Source organism: Cryphonectria parasitica (assembly GCF_011745365.1).
Source record: "Cryphonectria parasitica EP155 unplaced genomic scaffold M406scaffold_11, whole genome shotgun sequence".
In the NCBI taxonomy this organism is placed as follows: domain Eukaryota; kingdom Fungi; phylum Ascomycota; class Sordariomycetes; order Diaporthales; family Cryphonectriaceae; genus Cryphonectria; species Cryphonectria parasitica.
Genome location: NW_024468919.1, coordinates 857,591 through 871,758, shown reverse-complemented (window position 1 = coordinate 871,758; position 14,168 = coordinate 857,591). Strand labels below are relative to the sequence as shown.

Genomic DNA, 14,168 nt, shown 5'->3' with positions numbered 1-14,168 from the left:
GACAAGTGAAGTTGACGGTTTCGAGGTCTTGTTCAAGCTAAATAAGCGGTATATTTAAGCAAGTGGCTTGCAAGAGAACAAGTAAGTTGCTCAAGTTCTATTGTGGATACTTATAAGCTCAGTTTATCCCACTTTTCTCAATATTTTCATTACCTCTATTTTTATTTTTAAAAGAAATTGAAAAGAGAGGCCTTCATGCGGAGCCTGGGTAAGCATTAAGAGATCTTGATATCCCCCTGCCCTCCCTCCAGGGTCTCCAGGCCTAATTTCTGCCCTTCTAAAGAGGGCTATATTAGCCAGAGACAGCTCGCAATACCTAGGCGCCCCGGGCCTGCCTGTTAAATCATAATATAGATTATTCACCATCTATACTGCCAGCGCAATCCTTTATTTAGAGGGATTCATGTTTGCAAGGTGCTATACAGCATAATATAGCAGGTCGTGTATTATTCTGGCTAAAAGGAACAAGAAAAGTGCGAGAGGAAAGAGTGCGCATTCTGTGGAGAAACTGCTTTACCGACAGTGATAGACCATATATGCATTCCCAGTCAAGGGAGTGGTCACTCCTTTTACCTGTCGCATACATACAGCATGTGCTCACACATTAAGTATAGGCACATGCAGTGTGCTCGACGAAATTCCTTTTTTTCTATCTTTCAATATAACAAGCACATGCCTTGTGCCTGGATCTATAACTTGCATTCTCGCACTCCACTTCCACCCCTCATTACTACCAACATCCTAACAAAACATATATCCTTATCTTGATCTTTAGAAAAGAGCTTCAAGCTGAGCCCAACATACCCATATAGTCTATAATGCGATATATCAACTCGCTGCCACATTCTCATTTGCTTCCGCTGGCTCAGTAGTTGTGAAAAGGTTTGTAGCCCAGACCAGATCATGTAGCCTGTGTTCTGTCTGCAGTCTTTTGGTCATGCTGCGAGACTCGATCAAAAGGGAGAGGAAGAAAGCTACGCTGCTAATGCCGAGGTACAGGCGAAACGCGCCTCTGAAACCAAAGACATATCCAGCAACAATAGCATCTTTCCCATAGCCAGCAGGCATTGCCCACAGCTCAGCAAGGAAAGCCTGGGCATTTTTGGCAAGATCGGTCGGAATCCGGAGCTGGTGCAGGCGCAGAGCTATGAGGTTTTGGAAGGTTGTGCTGCTAATGCTCACGCCCAGAGCTGTGCTGAAATATTGCATAAAGCGCATATAGTAGCAGCGCTTGCTTTATTGCTACTTCAGCATATTGCTTGAGCAGCAAAATTTTGAGCATTCAAAATCGTGCTGTAGCTAAGACTCAAGATAACAAGGGTAATAATATATATAGCAGAGCTTGTGCCATCCTTTTATATAGTAATGAGCCTGCAGCCCACAGTACAGAGTGCTCATCCAGACCAGATCGGCCATCAGTAGTTGTTGAAGCGTGTTATTAAAGCGCTTATTATAATAGAAGCTGGGATGAGTATAAGCATAACTGGGAGAAGAGCAATGCTGGTGCGGATAGGAGTATATTCTTGAACGGACATGAAGTAGAAAGGCACGTAGTAAAGCTGCCCAAAGAGAAGAAGGCCCTGCGCAGTGCTGCAAGCATATGTAGCGATAGCCGAAACGCTGCTGAACAATATGTGCGGCATGAATGGCTCTTTAGCAGCAAAACGCTCCTACGCCGCGACAGCGAGAAATCTTATAGCGCCGATAACGAGAGGTGTAACTGTAGCAGCAGAAGACCAAGCAAATTCCATGCTACCCCAAGAAATAGCTATCAGAAAGGAAGTTGTGCTAAACATGAAGAGAAATGAGCTGACTCAGTCGATGCAGTGCAGCTTAGCTCTCATGTTCTCAACACAAGGTTGGATAGTCAGGATCAGAGGAATTCTGTTCAAGCTGGAGATATACAATGAGAATATGATATAGAAAACCCAGTGCTATATAGTTTGCTACACAATAGCGCTTTCAATAATAAAGCTAATACAAGTATTAAAAGCTTATCCGCTCTGAATAATGCTATTGCTAAACAATATAAATGAATTAATTTACACAATATAGTACGTATTTCAATATGCAAAAGAACACAGACTAACTATTTGAAGCGCTGCAGAAGGAGCACTAGATCGCAGAATATAACTAGAGAGATAACCACGACTCCACCGCTCCTAATACCCTGAACGGAGCGGCTCGCAAGAAGCTGCGAGATACTGTAGGAAGAAGCACATATATCAGTGCTAATTGCAAACATCGCAACAGAGAAAACGAGTAAGGGGGATCGCCCGAAGATATGAGAAACGGCGGCGAGGATAGGCATGGTCACAGATGTTGACAGAAGATAAGCTATGCCAACCCATATCCGCTGTGTAGTGATGCTACTCAGGCTTTCAACAATAGATTATTATTCCCAAAACGATTAGCATTGAATTTCGAAATACAATACAGTGCTATATGACAGTAATATGAAACGCTTTGATTCTTACATTCAGAGTTGTAACAATAATAGTAGCATCAAGAGCCACCATAAAGGAGATAATACTCAATATAAGCATGATCATAAGCTGATGAGTATTGGGCTTTCATTGGAATAGCTCCGGCCCAGATTCGATCACTTGCATTATATCATGCTTAGGATACCTATTGCATCGGTGATGGGAAATATGGCTAGAGACTTGTTTTGCAAAAATTGTTTGCAGGTGTAGATATCTAAAGACTGGGATTTTCAAAGTGAAGTCTTATATAACTATGTTTGATGTAATTTTTCGCTAATTTCTGCGCCTATTTATAGCTGACTGTATTGTCAGCTGTTCATCAATCATTATTCTAACAATATTAGGCACTTTATTATGCCCAATAATCCCATTCATGCCAACAACCCCAACATACCAACAGCATTAACAGTACCAACAGTACCAACGGTACCAATAATGCCAACAGTCCCAACATAAGTTAGCGGGCTGGCCGGGGTGGGAGGAAACTACGGGTGGGCGAAAACTACTCCCGCTAACTTAGCATTCGGCTTGGGATGAGCCAAGTCATTATATGTGCTATGGTAATGTGTAGAATGCAATGTTTGAGGCCTTTCGTAGCTTGGAGGTTGGTTTTTGTAGGAGAGTTGTGATATTGTATCAGAACCCGGATGCTGGTAAATTGCTATAGTAAAGCTGTATTAGCTTTATAAAGAATTTGAATCTGAGGAAGATCGAAAAGACGAAACCAAGGCCGTTTTGCCTCAGTCGTAGCTCTATTGGTTCGAGCTGAGGCAATACGGTGAGTCCTCCGTACTCCTATCTCGGGATATCTCTTCAAAAAAGAATTTATTGCGTCTATCTCTTTCCTCGGCCTTGGGGCTTGCCCTGGACTTCGAGGGTTCGTTGAGCAAAATGCTCGAGCTCTGAATGGCTAGGTGGAAGCCCTAGGCTACTCTGAGCGAGGGTCTAATCAGCCAGTTTTCTTTTCTAGTTGATAGAGAGCCTTTTGTAGTTTTGATGGGCTGTTTTATGCGATTCTCCGCCTTCCAGACGGTTTTGAAGACTACTCCTCGGATTACTATATTTACGCGAGGCTTGTCGCTATAACAGGCTGTATTTGACAGCTTGAACAACGTTGGGTAAGTATTAGCGCACGTTTGTCGACCAAGTCCACCCCTGTTTGCTTCTCGTGAGTATGCGAATGAATTTTTGGATTTGTTAGCGGAAAATAGCGATCACGGAATATCAGCCTGTCGGGAAATCAACCCTAAGCATGGCCACCAACCTATATAACACTACTCTTTCTGAGCGCTGTTACCCTTTGTTGCAGGAAAAGCTCCTTTCTTACCGAGTGAGCGGGCTAGCCAGGTTGAGGATCTGAACAACAAAGCCTTTCACAGATGGGTGAAGGAGCCGCACAGGCACTTGGCCCTACATCGCTCGGACTTTCCGGCCCTTTTCTATACATTGCTTATAGAAATAGGCCTTCTAGTACCTCTAGCCACGGCTAGAGAGGAAGGATCTGTAGACTAGCACCTATTCAAGTTCTTCACCCATCCTTCACTCACATGAGTGCAGACCTCGCGATCCAACACCTTGTTATATAGTCAATCCAACCCATTCACTCTTCTCTATGCTCACAGAAAGCCTGACTTTCCCCTCAAGCTCCTCTAACGAAGAAACCCTCGGCACACCTACCAACCTCCTACCACAAAGCTGACTTGCATTGTTCTTAATGTCTTCAGCTATATTGATCACTACTGCTCCCCGACAAGACGGCTTCCCGCCCTCTCTTGCATCATCGAGCAGGAGCCAGTCGAGGCAGGTACTTCACCCACACTCAGGGTACCAACGACGAACTGTCCACTCACGAGGGGGTGATCTTGGACTACAGCAGGCCAGATCAAGTGCTGCATGCTAGAGTCAGCGGCCTATGGGTTATGAGATAGAGGCTATTCACCGAGACTCTTGTAACAACTACTCGGCCCTGCTCCCTAGGCCCTGGCCCAGTGCGATAAAAACTCAGAATTGGTCCGAGGGTGGCCAGACTTACCATAGTGCAGCACAAGCGTGCCATGCTGCGCACACCATATCCTATTCCTCGCAGCTGCCAGTAGCGCGACCAACATCCCCTGCCTCGGTCCAACCCAGTTATATAACCTCATGGCCCTCAACAAATGGAGTTATGCCATCTCTGGTTATATACAGCCTACAGATAGCAGCGCACATTGGTTTCAAGGGAGGCATCATGGCAGATTTCGCAGCGCAGGCGAGCTTCTGTTGCCATGAAACGCATATGAATTCCGAACACACCAGCTAATGAACGAATGGTTTTAGCTCACCTGCTTCTTCTAGTTTGAGGATCCTGAGTTATTCGAGGCTGCGGAGAATATACGATCGGAGGATACGCCGCTGCCTCTGCCCAGCGCTCACGCGCTCCCTACCGAGCCTTTCAGGAAATGGATCAGCTCGGTTCTCTCGGCCACCCAGGTCACTCAAAATATGATCCTGTTAGCCTTGCTATTCGTCTATCGGCTAAAGATGATAGACCCCTCTATTAGAGGTCAACCGGGTAGCGAGTATCGCCTCTTGACGGTTGCTCTCATATTAGCAAACAAATGTGAGTCTAGTAGCTATTTCCCATCTCTACAAACCCAGGCTAACAATAGATGGAATAGTTCTGGATGATAACGCATACACGAACAAGACTTGGGCCGAGGTTTCCAGCATCTCTGTGCAGGATATCCGAGTTATGAAGTTTGAGTTTCTGAGCTATATGCAGTACGCTGTCTTGACTTCGATGGAGCAGTGGGAAGAGTGGCTGGACAGGCTGGCCCTATACTACGCTATCTGCGAACAAGTCTCCCACGGATCGTCTTCGTTATCCAGGATTGTGCCATCACCCACGCTTCTAATTCCCTCGTCAGCCATTGCCAAAGGGGTTTCGCTAGTGTTCTCACCAACCGCGGATTCACCAGCCATATACCAGTCAGCACAGAACGGATTTGCACGGACAAATAGCGGTAGAGTCCACGCACGATGTACAGTTCCAGCGAACTCAATACCAATGAGATACCTTGAGACTGTCAGCAGAGTTCCAATATCACTCAGCCAGCGATCTGATTCTGGAGGCCTGAATGATAGGAAGCGAAAGAGGGCCGATCAAGGTGCGGGGCCACCCGCAAAGAGGGTTTAGCCCACGTTTGTCCAGCAAGCTCTCAGGCCTGCTCCAGATGCTCGGCGTCTGCCTGTTTCGGGTCTGATGCTGGATACAAACTACCAGTCACTAGTGACGCAAACTACATACGCAAATACAAGCACCTCTATGCAGCAGTAGCAACAACAGGCAGCTCTCTATGCAGTATCACTTCCTCTGCTGAAACCAGAATCTCGAGCCATGTTAATGGTCTGCGCGCCTCCCACAACTACCTCCTGAGCTCCTGCGTCGAGGATGATAAGCAGCGCTGCTACACAGCGGGATCTATGCGACAGCTAAAAGGAGTGACCACTCCCTGCTGACTGGAAACGGCTGTGGCTTATATAGCTGCGTAGAACAGCCGGACTCACACAGGATTTGCATCCTTCAAAGGTAGCTACCCAACAACTCAGTATCCCCCGAAAGCACACTATCCAACAACGTCGAACGCAACCTTCACCAGGCCTACTAAGCAACTAAGCCTGGTCACAACGCTGATACCAGCCGCTGCATATAATGCGTCCTCGCCCCTTCATGATTATCCTTATAACAGTAGCTTCCACACGCCTATTACTCATTTCTCATTTATCTGTCTGCAGCAGCAGGATAGTCCCTACAAGCGTATGCGCCATGTGCGCACCCGGCGCAACCTATACCCACCCTTGAGCCTGCAGAGCTATCCGCAGCCCGCCACCCCGCCGAATCAGATACACTACCAACCCATTGGTTGTAGGAACGACCTGCAGATCAGCATTGCGCTCGAGCATCGAGTATAATATGCTTATAGCAAGCATCCTGCCTTCACTCCTAGTCAACCTACAACCAGCTAATAGAGCCAATATGATACTCCAAGCCTCATGCACCAAAGGATAATGCGATGTTATACTGCCAATAAAAAATATGTATTATATCCGATTCATGCAACTATCTCCCATCTTCTCTCTCTTAGCATTGGCCACCACCACCTAACCCCATATTAGACTTCAGGTTGCCCGGATAAGATCATGATCTTCTGGGAATCACTTGGTGAATGCATTGAAGACCACTTGTTTCGCTCGCTACTATGGTTATAGAACTCCAAGCTGGCTGATAGGCTTCTGCCTAAGATGATCACAAGCTGTTAACCTGGCTCGTGGAGTGTTTTGTGCTCAACTTAGAAGCTTTTTCAGACAGCTTAATGAGGAAGCCATCTTTGTTGTTGGGCGAGCATCTATCTGATCTGTCCCTCACTGCCAAAGAGGCTGCAGCCACAACTGTATGCGCTCTCTTGCGAGGTCCGAACGGCTGGGATCCGGTTCCTATAGTAGGGGGATAGGCGGGAAGAAAAGGCTGCTGCTGGTGGCCAGTCTGAGGGGGGGCTGCTGGGCGCAGACTCTATTGGTGGTCCTGCTTCCTGCAGCGTAAGTATAGTGCCCCGAATCAGGGCGGATTATGGAGATTGGCAGGACAAATGAAAACTTTTCCTCTCTTAAAAGCTACAATGCACAATATATACCTGTAGTGGAAGGCCATTAGTTTGCATTTCCTTATACTTTTCACAACAGCAGACCAAGAATACGCTGGTGAGCGCAACGATATGTTTGGCTGCTTAGAGGATGTCCAGCTTGTACCGCACTCAAAAGCGTGCTTTGGTCGAGGAGTTCCGTTGTCATCAATTGAAGCTCCGGAAACAAATATGGAAGCTTTTTGTGCTGATTATAACCAATTCGCTGCACCTTGGGCGCGGAAAAAATAAAGGGTCCGGCCCGAGCTCGGTGCCTTCTCAAGGCAATGGAGATTCTTCTTTAATACTGCCTTTTTTCATATTCCGGTCCTTTTCAACCTCGAGCTGATCTGCGCGAGCAGCGCGTTTGGTCATGTTGGGCCGAAGATGATCGGCTGGAATATACTATTAGTACTATTGGTAATGACTGTTGGTAAGGAGGCTGCTGCAGCGCCCAACGCGCCCGCACACCTCAGTCACGAGCAGGATAAAGCGTTCCTGGACCTCCACTCCGGCCAATACCCCGTCAAGAACGGTGGGCTGGTCAAGAAGACCATTTCAACCACATAAATCAACACTAGCAAAGGCTCACATCATTCTGGTAGGTACGTATAAGCACGTCGAATATGTCTCCACTACAGATGCTATTGCAGACTCAAGAGAGCGCACTGTTCTCTCAGAGTTGTGGATATCAACAGAGGGGGTGAATCATCAGGGGCTCTGAGCGAGGACCGACTCACCGAGAGGACAGCTGCTCCCTGAATCGAGCTCAAGATGTGCTGGCGCATGCTGCCTGTAATAGGTTTAGCATGAAAGGCTCGCCTGCAGGACGCTAAGTTTTTAGTGATTGTTGCTTCTCATCCGCCATCATGTAACTTGTTCCTATGCGACATCTAACTTTCCCCTCCTTTGATCGAGATGTACCACAGCTTCTCTGTGCCATTTTTCCTTTATTGCACCAGTGTTAAGCAAAAATCGACCGGAGCCGTAGAACTACTTCAGATACCAAGGCTAATTCCAATAAGCCAGAGCGACACTATCATCACCTACCACTATTACGAGTGTGCTTATTCTGCAAGTGATGCAGTCAATGTATAGTGGGTAGTTAATATACCTGCAACGCAGAAGCAATCACGGTCTATGATTTAGCGCTGAGACTCTGACAACAACCTTGCTTTAACTCTTGTTTCTTTTTTTCTTCTTTTTTGCAAAATTTTCAGCAGCATAAAAGATCATGATCTCCCTATCAACAATTTGCATAATATTGATGAGAGATCTCAACTGACTACTATGCATCAAGCTCCAAGCTTATCTGAGATGCCCCCCCGTGGCTATATCCCACTTCCCCGCTCGACTAAGCAGAGTCCAATTCACCACTATACCCCACTCCCCTGCTCGACTAAGCAGCATCCAATTCACCAGGAGCATCGAACATGTCGGACCAGACCTTTGAGCGCTGAGCAGAGGAAGAGAGCTGCTTGGATGCGAATGCTTGGCGCATGTGATGCTTGTCGCAAAAATAAGGTCGCCTGTACAGCATCTCATCATGGTACAACCTGGTCTGACCTCTCTACTATGGAACTCGAAATTCAACAAAGAACTCGTGATCTTTGTTCAAAGGAAAAGAAAACCTTTCATGAGATCCGGAAGACTATCCAGGAAGAGTTCAAATTTACTATGAGGCAAGTAGAATTGATAAGACTTATAAATATCAAAAACTAATACTTGAATAATCTAGCAGAAAGATGTATTATACATTCATCTGAAAGCTATATCAAGCATCGATCAGTAGCTTAGCATTACATGCATCAAGACAGCATTGTGTATCTTACAGAAGCTCTAAGAAATGCAGAGTGGGATAGTTGATGCGCAACAATGTTCGTTCGGAGACTGAATGTGGTATCCTGCGGAAATGTATCAAAATGCTCTAGAGACCTTCAAGGAAGATATTAAGAGCCTGGATTATCTCGAGTTTGCTATCATACTGGAGACTGTTAGCAGAGTTCGTTGATGTGAGGCAAGACATCCGATCGCTAACAGCTAGAATCCTGGAGTAAGCGTATTCGATCTTGTACTAGATTGCTCCCTGCTTAAGCTCATTCTCAACTTTCAATGGCTACTCTTTTAAAATATACAATATATAGCATTGCATTATAATATACCCAGAAAAGAAGCTTAGCTTACAAGCTGCTTCAGCAGAGCTCAGAGCAATTGTTTACTAGAAGCACAATCTTATTAGCTTCCTAACAAGCAGACTGATACTACTAAAAACTTTGGATAATGACGGTAGGGTTGAATTTCACGAGTGCCAGATTAACTGCTGCAATAGCGGCAGTAATTTTCAGCTTTTGAACCACGCTTATGCAGAATGGGCTAGTGATGATGGCGATGGTAATGCTGTAGAGCTGCTGAGGTGCAACATGTTGATATGAGCTGAGCAGAGCGGAAGAGACAGAAAACTGCGATGTGGAGCATTTATGAGAGTTAGCTAAGATGCGTATGAAAGAAGAAGAGGAACAAGGAAAAGGGACTCTGAAGATCCCACCCACCCAAGCTTTCTTATGAAACAGCTAAAAGGAGTGACCACTCCCAGCTGACTGGAAATGATGGTGGTTTATATAGATAACAACTAGACAGGACTCGCACATTTCTTCTCTTGGATGTATTGTAAAACAGAGGAGCAGAGGAGCAGCCTTGACTCCAATTGAGCGCGTTGATGCGTGAACGTGTCGACACATCAATCCAGTGATGATGGGAACGGTAAGCGGAGAAAAAGAGATCAGAAGAAATAAAACGAGAGAGCGTATAATAAAATCGCCTTTCCCTGCCCCGTATAGCGCTGCAAGATCCAGTTTCATACGAAAGAACACATCCAGATCTATCAGCAGCCGTAGAGGTTGAGTAGAATCTGTAGAATGATATGGTGTATGGGCACCAGCTTACACCAGCCTGAACGCAGAGCAGAAGAAGGTTCTTCGTTGTACAGTAGAGATGTTGTGATGTGATAGTTGCTGTCGAGGTGAAAAAGGAGGGAAAAAGTTGATGGAACGGGCCTGGCTGGCTGATATTTGGGGAAATGCAGGGATGGGTGCGTCTAGGCATTCAAGAAACGGAGGTAGTGGGTGCCGAAAATCGTGCACAGCCAAAATTAGTGCGCATTTTCAGGCGACCCCACCGCTCCCTCGCCGCCTGCCACGCGTAGCAGCCGTGGCGGTCGGCACGGTGGCTGCAAGGCCCCCGCCAGCAAGAAGCGCAAGAGGGCCTCGCCCTCGCCGCTCCCCTCCAAGTCTCCCAAGACTCCTGCTCTAGAGGCCCCGCTTCCTCCTTACCCCACGCCTTCCGTGAGTCTTCCCATACTCCATACATACAGCGCCGCGCTGACATTGCTAGGCCGGCAAGAAGAAGAGAGTCCCTGATGGACCGGGCGCGGAACGCCCCCTTTTTCTTGGATTTTTTAGCCTTCAAACCAGAGGATATAAATGTACCAAATGATGGTTCCTCTGTAGGTTCAGGCTCTGGCTCCAGCTCGGGCTGTGGCAGCAGCCATAGGGCCTGAATGAAATATGAGGCCCTAGGCCAGCAGTCACAGGAAATAGTGACTAACCTTTTAGCCATTCACTGGGCTAGGGCAAGTTGTGAGTCACTGGTGTTTCTGTCCCAATTGGGACTAGCGCCTACTGTCCCTGTCTATATAGACGGGCAGTTGGCAAGGCGCCTTTTTAAGATAGAAAACAATGAATTATCTTCCCTTATACCATTTGTAGTACACCATAGAGTGCCTTCTACACGGGGTTTGGCAGAGTTGAAGCTGCGTCGTCGCTATCCAGTGCTGCCTGCTCGAATTCTTTGGATGTGTCATCTAGGTTAGTCAGTAAATGAGAGCAGGTCCCAGATCCTTGATATCAAGCCTCTGCCATACTGCTAAATTTATTCCCGACAAAGCGCTTGCAAGTCTCAGCTCCTTTGCTTAGTACTTCGAGCTGCTGCTTCAGCTGCTCTCGCAAAGTCCGATATTCCTCGGACTCCCCGGCTACAGCGCCTAGCAGAGTAGGATCCATCTTATAGACTTTGCTTGGGAACAAAATATCCCCTAGTATGGATACAAGCTGGACCTCGATGATCTCGACTGCAACATCATCAACAAAGCGCTTCATAGCAATCTGACAGAGGCAAGCCAGTTATTCGTAAACGCTCTGTTTTATAGTGCCAGGATATGTTAATATGCACCTTGTAATATGCTTCCATACAGTCCAGGGCTTCGATGGCTGCATAGCGATCCATATTTAGCTCAGTAGTCTCTCTCACCAAGGTTTCAACCAGCTCTTCGAGCTTTGAACTCTGAGAGCTAGCATGCTGCAGAGTGGAAACGTTGAAAAAGCGTTTTACCACTGCGGCGTACTCAGCTCTCTTTCTGTTAGCTCTAACCCTCTGAATTATTTCCGTAAATTCGGCGTTGTAAGTAATAGAGTGAATGATCTGATGTAACTTGACTACGTCACCGATATTGGTCTCCAGGGCAGCCAAAATCTCAGCCATTGCCGGTTCAAAAAACTTCTGAATAAGAGCAGCTGAGATCCCGACATCAGCAATATGTTCAATAACAAGCCTAAGGAACGTCTTGCACGCCTTCCATACGCTGCGAACATGATCGCAAGCAAGGCCTTCCCATGAACTAGCTTGATCCTGAAAGAGATCAGCAATGATCATTGGATTGAATAAGCCCGGAAGCTCTCGACCTTTGAACCTGTACATCTTCACTTGTACATGCTTGATGAAGTCGTCTCGGGTGAGAAAAGTAATGCCCTCGAATACATATACCACGGGCAAAACACTGTAGCTGAGTATTTGACGGCGATGGCCCTTCCTGCCGAGGTGGGTGCTAAAGTTCTCATTGAGATTTTGAGCAACAGCTCGGATGCGCTGCTGGTATCCCCGCTCTGTCTCGGTATCCTGAAAGAAGGAGTTATGCTAGTTTCCATCGATTGCACTCTTAACAAGCCGCTGAAATGATTCGCTAATACACAGTAGATAGAGCTGCTGCTCATCCAAAGTGCCTCGAGGCTGGCTCAGCTTCTCCAGCTCGTTTTGGCACGAGGTGCGCTTACCCTCGATATCTTGAGCTAGGCTGAGCAGTTCTGATATGATGTGATTAAGGAGAACTTTGCTCAGCCGATGATGTAACTGTCCAACTCCAAGGATGGACTCGGGAAGCTCTCTCCAGATCCCCTGCGCGAAAAATGAATCCTCAAGCGCGCTTCGCTGAGCAAGAGACCCCTTGCTAGTTTCCGAGTCCATATTCTTCAGCACGTGCCAGCTGAGACGGAAATCGATCTCTTGGTTCCGGGCCAGAGATACATACAATGCCTCGCTCTCTGATCCAGCAAGTAGCATATCGGGCTTCGTTATAATGCTGAGAGTATGATGTTCAGAAACATTCGCTGTACGGGCTAGCTTCAAGATAATCTGGTTCGCGAAGTTGTTCTTAGCCGAGATTACAGCTAGGATAATATTTTGAGATTGTTTTATGTAGGACTTGATAACATCTTGGATCAGCTCGATATCTAATGCTATCTGATTCTTGGTTTGTGAATGAATCAGGCTAGGGAGATCTACGATGGTTAAGTAAGGGTGGTTGGAACCGGAGATTTCCACTCGAAGGAGGTTCTTAGAAAATGCTTTACCATGCATCGATATGCTCATAGCACTCTTGGCATTCTCGATCAGAGTGGCGAGGCTATCAAAGCTCTCTAGTTCCGCATGGAAGCTGGAAAGGCCTGCCTTCTCAGAATCGCTGCGAGAGTGGTCTGAGACAATTAAGATGCTAATACCAACCCGAGGAGTTTTGCGTAGAACCAGCTTGGTAGGAAAGCGAGTGCAGAGATTGCTTTTAATTGGAAAGGATACGCCTGAAATCGCCTCCAGAACAGAGCTCTTTTCAGACGATTAATCTCCACAAACAATGATCTGAGGAAGAGAAACATAGTGATTGATTCCCTGAGAACAAAGGCTATCGATAGCATCCATCAACTCGATACGCTCCGACGAGCAGAGGCCATTTAAGCCTTCGGATCAAAATATGGCAAGAACTATCGTGAGTATTTTAAGGCAGATTGATGATGTATAGAGGAATGCAGTTAGCTCGAGAAAGAGGAGGGGAGAAGGGGGGGGCGAGCATTACTTAATGGTGCAGCGGTGCCTAATATGCAATGATGTCTTACACGAATATTTTGGCATTCGGTTGTCAGCTTTTGATAGATAGCTAAGCAATGTGGCTGCAGGAGGCCTACCATCACGCCAGATCACCCTGCACCAGGCGCCAAGGAATGTAGAGATCTGCTAAGGTCATCTCGTACTTACGGAGGGCAGGATAGAAGCATGCCTGGAATGAAAATGTATTATGCAAGTAGATGGCGGTCAATAGAGAGTAGAACACAAAAAACCAAACACAAATGCTCAAGCAGCAGAGATTTTTAACGGAGAAAATAAAAATATACGAGCCCGCCTCTTCTGGACTTGATCTGCTGTCCGAAGCTTGAGATTGTGAACTCACTGAACATGATTTCGGAAATAATCTACAGTATAGAGCTTCACATCCTTGCACTCGTGGCATACAATAAGCTCTCCACGCTGTTCGGTCCGCTCCATTGCTTCCAGATGTTGGTCATCAAAGTAGTCATTTCTTTTAGTAGGTCGACAGTACTTGAATATCCGTTCTTCATACATCAGCTGCTCATCACCAGCGCATCCGGAACACTGATTGGGATGAGTAAGAAGAGGAAAGGAATCGAGTGCAGGCTCTGACTCAACCTTAACTTTGATGCGCTTTAACGTGGGATATCCGTCATCAGCTGGTGGCACAGTGCATTTGCGCTTAACGGTTTCTCGCTTGCTGCATAGAGCTACATAGCAGTCGATCACCTCGATGCTTAGCTCGATTCTCTCCTCGTTGCTTAAATTCTCAGATTAGTTGCGGAGAAGCTCGGCCAGCTTTGCACGCTCGGGGATAACAAGATCAATAGCCAGC

The 14,168-nt window shown here is 46.6% G+C and overlaps 2 protein-coding genes across 2 annotated transcripts; one reads left to right on the top strand and one right to left on the bottom strand.

Moving 5' to 3' along the window:
* Nucleotides 1-4,967: 4,967 nt before the first annotated feature.
* Nucleotides 4,968-6,437, top strand: M406DRAFT_75444 (uncharacterized protein; the record flags this gene model as incomplete). Its single annotated transcript, XM_040925841.1, has 4 exons — nt 4,968-5,085; nt 5,144-5,632; nt 5,749-5,966; nt 6,018-6,437. 4 exons carry the CDS (start codon nt 4,968-4,970, stop codon nt 6,435-6,437), a joined length of 1,245 nt encoding a protein of 414 aa, XP_040771067.1.
* A 4,609-nt stretch (nt 6,438-11,046) lies between these two features.
* Nucleotides 11,047-13,789, bottom strand: M406DRAFT_343680 (uncharacterized protein; the record flags this gene model as incomplete). Its single annotated transcript, XM_040921900.1, has 4 exons — nt 11,047-11,304; nt 11,372-12,094; nt 12,140-13,075; nt 13,757-13,789. The coding sequence occupies 4 exons, from the start codon at nt 13,787-13,789 to the stop codon at nt 11,047-11,049; spliced, it is 1,950 nt and encodes a 649-aa protein (XP_040771066.1).
* Nucleotides 13,790-14,168: the final 379 nt, after the last annotated feature.